The sequence below is a fragment of the Dipteris shenzhenensis genome, chromosome 14, assembly GCF_047967505.1.
Source record: "Dipteris shenzhenensis isolate YYH24624 ecotype China chromosome 14, Dip_SZ_1.0, whole genome shotgun sequence".
Lineage (NCBI taxonomy): Eukaryota > Viridiplantae > Streptophyta > Polypodiopsida > Gleicheniales > Dipteridaceae > Dipteris > Dipteris shenzhenensis.
In genome coordinates, this window is record NC_141609.1 from 20,355,001 (window position 1) to 20,365,028 (window position 10,028).

Consider the following 10,028-nt stretch of genomic DNA (forward strand, 5'->3'; position numbering starts at 1 on the left):
ATGGTAGATATCCCAAGCTGACAGAGTTAGATGGGTGATGCTAGAGCTTCTCTTTGGTTCCAACTTCCAAGATCCTTCATCCACCCTATGCAAGTGCTCATCTATTTATAAGTCGCATGCGTAGGCAGCTCCACAAAAAAGCCCACCCCTCCACATCTCAAATCTACCGTCCCGCACTGAAGGATTAATGCTTCTTAGAGTGGGTGCTACCATATATAGTTTGGAAGATTTGAAGAAGCTCCAAAGAAGAGAACTGTCCAATAATTTGCCAGAATGAATTGCTACTGCGTGGACGGCTAAGGGAGTCCTTTCATTTACGTCCGTGTGACTGGACCGCCGGTGGAGGTCTTCTCTGTCTGCACTGCCATCTTTTTGAGATCACAGAGACCGGGTATTTCGTTGCGAGTGCCTTGAACTGCTCTTGGAAACAGTTGCCCAATCCTCCTGAGACGAAATTCGGGAAGATTTGGTCGACTGTACGGGATGCCGCTAGCAGCAGCTACCAGATTATTCTTCTACACAACGCGGATGTGACTATGTAGGTTTACAACTCTAAAACTGATGAATGGTCACTCAAGCTACTACCACCGTCCATCATGGACAGCGACACCTTGGTGGATCTTGTTCTGGCAAGCAGTTCCTCTGCAATCGAGGAGCTAATATATTCCATACACGGTTTCAACATGTGGAAGCAATTGGACACTCCACTTCCAAAGGCATTAGCATTTCATATGTGGAGAAATGATTCCGAAGATAGTAGAAGGTCCGAGGGCAAGATTTTACCCTAGAACATTGCAACATCACCTACTATGATAACAAGTAAAAATTGGCCACCTTAATAAATTCAGATGTCTTTACATTCCGACGCAGCAACGCGAAGTTTCTTATAATTCTTCTTTTCTTCAGAGTCAAGAGCATATATTTCTTCTTCTTCTTGTTTCAAAGCATTTCTTCCTCTTCATCTTGTTGTTTTCTTCTTTCTTTCTGAGTGTCTGTGCTCTGTTGGCTATGGCGGCCTTGCGAGCAGCCGGAATCCTTCTCCGCCATAGCCATGCTTTCCCTCACCTCCACCATCACCCCTCCCTCACCATCCGCTCCTCCTCTCTCCACTCTCAGTCCCTCCCCCCCATCAAAATCGTCGGCATCGCTGGCTCCATCCGTGAAGCCTCCACAAATCACGGCCTCATCCGTGCAGGTCCTCTCTCTTTTGCGCATTTCTCCCGTTTCCCTGATTGCCAGCTCTGAGGATCTAGCGATATGCCTCTGCATGGATGTAGCCATCCTTCGGTTTTGCTTCGATCACAGCTTCCTGCGTTCTGCAGCGATGGAAATCTCCAAAGACATCCCTGGATTGGAAGTGGAACCCCTCCAGATCGCTCAACTTCCCCTTCTCAACACCGATCTCGAGGTGGATGGTGGCTTCCCCGACGTAGTGGAGGAGTTTCGCGCCAGCGTGCTCAAAGCAGACGCCATTCTCTTTGCGTGCCCGGAATACAACTACTCTGTGTCTGGTCATATTCATCTCAATGCCATCACAAAATTGCTCCCTTATGTGTATCGTATTCTTGATGTTTTTACTTTCTTGAGTTTCTTCCACTCTCATCTCCAGTTGCCGAATTGCAGGGGTGCTGAAGAATGCCATCGATTGGGCTTCGCGGCCTCCCAACGCTTGGGCTGACAAGCCTGCTGCAATAATGAGCTCTGGAGGTGGTATGGGGGGAGGTAGAAGCCAGTATCATTTGAGGCAGATCGGTGTATATCTTGACCTGCATTTTCTGAATAAGCCAGAGCTGTTTGTGCGAGCATTCGAGCCTCCCACCAAGTTTGATAAGCTTGGCGATCTGGTGCACACAGACACAAGAGAACGGGTCAAAGAGCTGCTTCTGTCATTGCAGCAATGGACTATCAGGCTTCAAAATAAATGATAATACGAGCTTCAGTTTGTTCTATCCCTTCTTATCACTCGTTCTCCTTCGGCCCTGTACTTCCTCATCCTCTCTTTCTTTTATTCCCCTCTCTTCACCCGTTCCAACTGCGCCCTGTACTGTCATGGTCTTTTTCTGTTATTGGACACTCTCCACTGTTCTTTTTCCTAGTGAGTCCCTTCTATCTTGAAGAATTTTGTGAAACGAACACGTGGCAATCTTGGTAATCTGTGCAAATATTCCGGAACCGCAGCAAATGATGAAGAGGAAGAGCTGAAGTATGAAAGCAGGATCGATACTTGCAGCGAAGCGTTTGGTGACTCTGAGACCATCCTTCTGTATTTTGCGTACATGTATATGTCATTGATGTAATATCTTAATTGCTTTGCTCTATTCACCAAGCATGGCTCCTCGCGTACCCCACAAGAAAAATTCGTACGTCTTACTGTTTGTACTAGATTTATAGCTGCTTAGCAAACACGGTACTTTTTTATAGATGTGTTGAGAAAGCTTTTTGCCGTTGGTTGTATTGTAGACGAGGGGATGCACGTGTGGAGTGCATGCGTCCATGATGCAGTCTCTTCACGGATCATCTTAGGTATACCTTCTTCTTTCTTATCTCAAAGCTGAGGCCTTCAAAGCTTAACTGCAAAGCTAATTTCATTCTTACATGCAAAGCTGAGATCTTAAAAAGCTAAACTGCTCATCATATGTAAGGGTGCTTACACACTGCTAAAGAGTGCCCAAAGTGTGGGCACCCAAAAACATTCATGGGCGGGTTGGAATGGGCACCCCCCGTTACACACCGATTGTCCATTGTGAGATCATTAAAAAATGGGTGCCCACGGATGGGCACCCCTTTTATACACCGCTCAAGTACAGACCTCTTTTGTAAAAATGAGGGCTCGGATGGGTGTGGAGTTGAGGGACCCAAATCGTGATGGTGATTGGTTGATTCTAGCCCTGCCCATCGGTGGCTGCCCAAGGAAGGCCTTTCTCAGTGCATAACGTGGACTCCACGTCGGATTAAAAGGTCTAAGCTTGGGCATTGTATGTGTAAAGAGATGCTTACCCAAACCTCAAATGGTGGCTTTCTATTAGTCCAAGCGGTCGCCCAACGTTGGGCGTCTTTTGGTGTGTAAAGGGCCTAATTACAAACGAGGGTTATTAAGCTCGAGAAAGAATTAAAGATCTAAAGACTAAAGTTTGTGCACGGAGCCATTGGTTATACTTTGTAAAGGTCTGTTTTTGTGTGTGTGTGTGTGTGTGTGTTGCACGCATTTGCACATATGCACCAGCCATGGAAGAGCTAATGGTTTTACCTCAAAACCCTCTTTTATACTTATCTTTTCGTCTCCCATCCATGCATTGGCATTCCACTCTCTAGGGGATTCTTCAAGCCATAAAGAGACTAGTAATTTGCATTTCAGGTGTTTCTATTCCTAGAACAATATAACCTTCTAGTTGATCCATGTAGATCTCCTTATCAATGTCTCCATTCGAAAAAGTATTCTTCACATTTGTATTATAGATTAACTATGTTGCCAAGGTTAGCTTTAACATGTTCATAGTAATTGGTTAGTCTTAATAGCTTAGCTTTAATAGGTTAGTATTAGTATGACACACCGAATGGTAGTGATGCGTCATGTGGAAGCAAAGGTTTCCTCAAAGCCCTGCTCAGCACAACCCTTGGCAACAAGACAAGCTTTGTAGCAATCATCAGCTTTTTGCTTCAACTTGTAAACTCTAGCTTTAATTAGCATCCTGAGAGGAGGACACAAGTAAATGTAGTAGTGGGATGTTTCTTTCATGGTGTAGACCCATTGTAACATCCCATAACCCTTCATTGATATGATTGCAACATTTGGACCATCATACACTCCTCCCTAATGCCAAGCCCTTTGCATAAGAATTTTGGAGACAGCGAGATTTGCAATTATTGTTAATTATTTGTCATTTTCAAAATTTGCATAAGAATTTTGAAGATTGTGAGATTTGCCATTATTGTTAATTATTTGTCGTTTCTAAAATTTGAGTTTTTTGTCACCTGCAGTTATGTTGTTGTTCGTTGTAGCATAGGTGTTTCACAAGTGTAACATGGGTCCTTGCGTTGTATTCCAATGAGAGAGATAGGCTCAAGCATGGAAAACACTTACAAATCTCTTACTTCGAGAGATTAGTGATTGGTTCTTTACGAGATTCTATTCCCAAGTAATGGTTCCTAGGACATGAAGCTCCTTCAAGCCCCTTTAGATCCCATTAAATGGTTGGTGCTTCACTTTCTAAGAATGATTCCACCACATTCATTGGTACTTATTTGAAGTGACACATTGGTTGTACTCATTTGAAGTGAGCAAGGTGCTTTACCATAGGTTTTTGCTATTATCCACCTTTCTTCTTTTTTCTTAACTTCCAACTATTTGTAAGTTCAGGAGGGTCTAGCTTGGGGAATTCTACAACCATTGGATCTTGAAGGGTTGCCAAATCATTTCCAAAGACTTGACCTTCTTATCTGGAATTATCACCTTTTGTTTCTAGGTCCTAGACAAAGTCTACACAATAGCAATCAATTATAGTCTCTTCTAGATCACGATCCCATTCCATATTTGTCGTTAACATTGGAACTTCTACCTATCGTCCAATATCGTTAGTTCTAGTCGTATCATTTTTGCATCCACTTTTGACATCATTGGATGTATTTTCTTGCAATTATTAATTGTTGCTAGTATGTGTAACAAATTGTTGATGTCACTTAGCATATCGACTTCTAGTAGCTTGAGCTCTTTCATTGCCAAAAGGGATGCATGGAAGCAAATTGGGTTGGGACATAATCTACTATTCCTAAAGATTTCATTTTGGCATGATTACCAGTCTTATGCTGAAAGGGGCCATCCTCATCATTGGTAGTCCCCATTTATCAAAGAGCCACCTTCCTAAGATTTTCACTCTTTCCCTACCATCCACAATTATAGAATATGGGCCATGGACTTTATACTCAAGATGGACATTTCTAATGGCATCTCTATGACCAAATTTCAAAAAAAAATCCTAGTCTCCTTCTTCTAGGTGTGGGGAACCTCGTGCAAAACCAATCCATCGTTTGAAACATTCTCACAATGTGGGGTATGTTAAATTACATGGCGCAGTGGAACAGAAACTGAACAAAGAATAGAGAGTACACAACAAACTGGAGATGAACAAGATTTTCCTTTAATACTGATGTAGTACAAATGATGGCTCCATCCACCCGTGCGCTCCCACAGTGGAGCTTAGATGGCAATCTAGATAGATACTAGGTGAAGAGCTACTGGCTGGAAGATCTGATCTGATCTGATTTGAACTGTTGATCTGAACTGATTTGATACAATGGATTAGGGAGGTCAACTTTTTATAGCTATGAGGGCGGTAGTCGAATCAACATAGTCAATGGAACCGACCAATCAACCTAGTCGGTGAATCCGACTAGTCAACCTAGTCGATGGAATCGACTAGTCGTCCATGGAATATTCAGGAAATATTTCCTATACCATCGCCTCGGGGGCTCTCGCCCCCGAACCCCCACTAGGGGGGCCACCGACTCCCTTGGGACCCCCAAGGTGGGGGCCAGCTGGCCCCCAAGCCCTAGCAAGAATAGGGGGCTCCCACACAATCACCTTTCTACCATCAACGGTCTCATTGATAAACCTCATCTACCATGCAAGTCCCATCCAATGTCTCGGGCTCACACATGGCTTCTCCTCATATGGGGGCCTTACAACTTGAGTACCTTGGACCATTGGTGGTTACCGGGCATTGAGCATATCTAACACCCCCCCTCAATGTCCACCCGTAGGTGAACTATCTTCTCAGCCCAATGTCGAGTCTCTGAAGATGACCGTGAAGCTGATACTTCTCGAGTGCCTTAGTGAAGATATCTGCTCCATTTTGCTCTATTCGACAGTAGACCAATTCCACTATCCTGCCCTCGATCAAATCACGCACATAGTGATACTCAATCTCTATATGTTTTGTGCGCGCATGAAACATTGGAATTTTTAGCAACGGCCATGCAACTTTGATTGTCACACCTCAGCACAATTGCCTCATCCTCTTGCACTCCCATGTGCCATAAGATCCTCCTCAGCCACACTGTTTCACAAGTGGCAAAACATGCTGCCTTGTACTCAGCCTCAGTAGAAGACAATGCCACTGTTGGTTATTTCTTACTGATCCAAGAGAAGATACCTGAACCTAAAGAGAAACAATATCTAGAAACTGATTTCCTAGAATCAACATCTCTAGCCCAATCTGAGTCACAATGACCAGCCAAGGAAGTGCCCATACCAGAAGTGATGCTATAATCAAGAGTGCTCTTCACATACCTGAGCACCCGCATCCCTGCATTCCAATTATTCTCTCGGGGCTTATTGGAGAACCTGTTCAAAATGCCAACATCAAAATTGATGTCCGGTCTGGTGTTGCACAGATAGATGAGACTGCCGACCAACTTCCTATACCTCTTGATGTCTGCTAGTGGTGAGGCATCCTCCATAGACAACCTCGCATTTACCTCCATAGGTGTAGCTATCTCCTTGCACTCGAACATACCAAATGCCTTCAAGATCTCCCTTGCATATTTTTGCTGAGAGATGAGGATCTTGCCTGGCTCTTGCCAGACTTCAATCCCCAAACAGTAGTGCATCAAGCCTAAGTTTGTCATCTCAAACTCAGTGCTCAACGCCTTTCTTGTTTGCTGGATCGTGTCTTCATAGTCACATGTAATAAGGAGATCATCCACATATAGAACAATAATAGCGGATTTTCCACCTTTCCTATACACATATAAGTTAGCATTTGAGGCACATCTTTTGAAGTTTAATTTATGAAAGAATTTGTCTATCCATTAGTACCATGCTCTTGGGGCCTGTTTTAGCCCATACAGAGCCTTCTTCAGCTTACATACCTTGTTCTCAAAATGGGGGGCCTCAAACCTAGGTGGCTGACCCACGTACACCTCCTCCTTGAGATCACCATTCAAGAATGCTGATTTAACATAACTAAATATTAAAGGATTAAATTAATGGAATAATTCTAATTCTCGTAACATCCGGTGTTGGTTTTAATTTACGTGACTTGAATGCAATTGGATTCAACTAATGGCCCTAAAGTCACCTCAAGATCCTTAACCATTTGCAAACAATTATAATTCGATCCTTGAAAAGCTTATTTGACTTTATATTTTGTTTTGATGGTTGCGAGCCCTAACTTTTCAACTAAACATTGTGAAATGAAATCATGGCTACTTCCATCATCAAATAAGACACTATGTTCTTTTTCGTGCAATAGTGTAGTCATATGTAACAAAGAAGTACAAAAATAAGATGCACTTTTACCTGAATAACACTTACCTGAAGGGGTGTAGTTGGCATCTTCAGTGTCGTTATCCTCATCCTCGCCCTCTTGCTTGAAATATTTATCATGGGATCCATCATCAATGTAGTTGATCTGTGCGGAGTTGTTGTGCTGACTGTTACCCTTGGTATGTCCATTGGTTCTCTCTTCATTGCCTCCGTTGGTAGCATTCTTTGCTTGGGTACTTGTCTTGTGTGTAGCAAGTGGATTCTTTAGACATTCATAAGAGTAGTGTCCCTTCTCTTTGCATTCGTAACATGTGACAAGTTCTTTGGTTCTTCGATTGATACGTGACTTAGCAGGTTTCCAATTAGACTTACCATCATATCTACCAACTTTACCACTTACACCCTCCTGCTTGAAGTATGAAGTATGCTTCTTTGCTCGAGGGATACGAGTAGCAAAGCTTCTTCCCTGCTTTCTTTCTGACTCTAATGCCAAATCCATAGCATTAGAAGGTGTAGATGGTCAAAACATACATACATCAGCACGAATAGTAGGGCGTAAACCCTCAACAAAGGTACGACATTGCTCCTTTCGGGACACTTTCTCAGTGGTTTGCAATTGAAGTAGAGAGGAAAGATATTTCTCAGTGTATGTGTCCACACTCTCATTATCCAACTGCCTCAATCTTCGCCATTGCCTATGAGTATCCTCTTCAAACTGTGTAGGTAGGAAGTACTTCTTGATTTTATCTTTGAATGCTTCCCATATCTTTGGAACATGAGTGCTTTCAGCAACCACACTCCACCATAATTGTGCATTACTTGTCATGTGACTCGCAACAAGTTTTACCTTCTCGATCTCTTCGTACCATTCTCCCAAAAAGTATTGATTAAAAGACTAATCCACGCAAGTAAAGCTTGTCCATCTCTTTTACCATCATATTTTGGAAAAGAAAAAGTTTTTTGATTAATCTTACCAGACTTCTTCTTATCACGAAGCTTGAGTGCTTTCAAGATGGCCTTTCCCATGTTGTCTTCATCGCTGGACTCATGTGAAGGAGTAGTGTCATGATGTTATCATAGTGAAGTCTTCACATGTTGCTTCTTCTTTGTTTGACGTCTCATCTTGCTTCTTCCACACTCACTATCACTGGTGTCTGATGATTTGCTGCTTTCACTTTTTTCATCATCTTTATTCTTCATACGCTTCTTTGTGACTTCAGTCATCTCTTTTAACACTCGATTTGCGTGTTCTTCGTTGGCTTTATGCGTGTTGCACATGTTGCGCATGTACTAAAGTTCCTACTCAAGGTCCCGTGCATGATGTTTCCATGCATCCAGTGAATCTGATGCATGCATAGGTTCCTCGTCCTCAATCGATATAGGTGGCTTCCAAGCTGACATCCCTTGGCATAGAGTATCTTTAATCTCTTGACGTTGTTGCTTCTCATGATGATAGCGTTCTCGCCATTCTTCCTCAGTAAGTGTCATCGGTGTTAAACTTCTTCTTGATGGATAGTGATCATTTTCCACATCCTCATCATGATGTAGATCTTCATGATAACCTATCTTTGATGGAATACGCCTTCTAGACATAGTTAAGTATATGCACGGTGCAAAGAAGAAATCACTATGAAAGGAAATACACACAAACACAAGACTTATCTCAATTTGATTTCCAAGATTTGAAAGTGGCTATTTGTCAAATAGTATCTCTGTGGGCTCTCAAACTCACACGATTCCAATAAGTGAATCCACGTTGCAAGGTACAAAGCAAAGCTCATGTTCGATAGCACTTGTAGATTGCCTCCTGCTCTTGTAAACACTTGCTCTTGAGATTCTCCTCTTCCAAAATCCGTTGGGTTGCTCCCTTGTTTGCTCTTTTGCCTTGAAGGATATCTTTATGATTAGGAACTTCAAAAAGTGGAGCAACAAAAAGTGACTTGATCCAGTGGATAGTCACCAATTGTTAAGGGGACTTGAGCTAGAATAGTACCGGGATGGGGGACCTCCCGGGAAATCTTAAGAGCAATCTCCCAAGGCTTCCTCGTGTGCAGCCAATGGTGCCTTCAGTGCCAGGTATGCCAAGGACTATGCCTTGGTCATTGCCTTTGTCGTACGCTTGGAGGAGCTAAGGCACGAGTGTGCATTCACAAGCTTCGACTTGTCTGCGTACAACCGACTTCTTTTGCTGCAACTTTTTTCTTCTTCTTCGCCGCATGTTTTCTTGCCCACGAGTCGTTCCGCACTGTTCACTTCTGCTGCTTCAAACTTCGTTGCGCTCTTATACACGATGTCTGCAATCTGATACGTGCTGTAGTTTCTTGTTCGACGACGCGGGGTGCATGTGCTTCCTGTGCTATGGATGACAAAACCTGGCTTTGATACCACTGTGACAAGAAACGGTCACGGAACCTGCAAATCCTTGAAAAACATAGCAACACTCTATGAAAATACGCACAAATAGAAGAGACAAAATAAGCGTGCTGGGCACAATCTCCCCCCATAGCTCTCCGTCGAGTTCCGGTGACGGATTTCTGTCGAAGCTCCAAAACTCCGTCCGGCTCGCGTGCGCAATCGGGGGCTCCGCTGATATCGCTACTCCGTCTTTGTAATCCGCTCTGTGGGGTAGCCCCTTGTACCAAAGGGCTCCTCGAATGGAGCCCTTAAGCTCCTACGCCACGCCTTACCACCCGAAGCACGACGGAACTGCAGTTCCGTCCGCTTTCGTTGGTGGGAATCGAGGACTCAGACAGCTCGTTTTTGG

The 10,028-nt window shown here is 43.5% G+C and overlaps 1 protein-coding gene across 1 annotated transcript; it reads left to right on the plus strand.

The window, feature by feature from the left end:
- The first annotated feature begins 924 nt into the window (after positions 1-924).
- On the plus strand, positions 925-2,289 carry LOC147894322 (NADPH:quinone oxidoreductase-like). The gene is made up of 3 exons (XM_087385081.1): positions 925-1,195; positions 1,323-1,511; positions 1,624-2,289. Exons 1-3 carry the CDS (start codon positions 1,009-1,011, stop codon positions 1,923-1,925), a joined length of 678 nt encoding a protein of 225 aa, XP_087241207.1. The 5' UTR covers positions 925-1,008; the 3' UTR covers positions 1,926-2,289.
- The last annotated feature ends 7,739 nt before the right edge of the window (positions 2,290-10,028 follow it).

Excerpts from the sequence above, each read along its gene's own strand:
- LOC147894322 (XM_087385081.1), top strand. The coding sequence starts at position 1,009 with ATGGCGGCCTTGCGAGCAGCCGGAATCCTTCTCCGCCATAGCCATGCT. Across the intron at positions 1,196-1,322 it reads TCACGGCCTCATCCGTGCAG|CGATGGAAATCTCCAAAGAC; the intron begins GTCCTCTCTCTT and ends TGCGTTCTGCAG. Across the intron at positions 1,512-1,623 it reads ATACAACTACTCTGTGTCTG|GGGTGCTGAAGAATGCCATC; the intron begins GTCATATTCATC and ends GCCGAATTGCAG.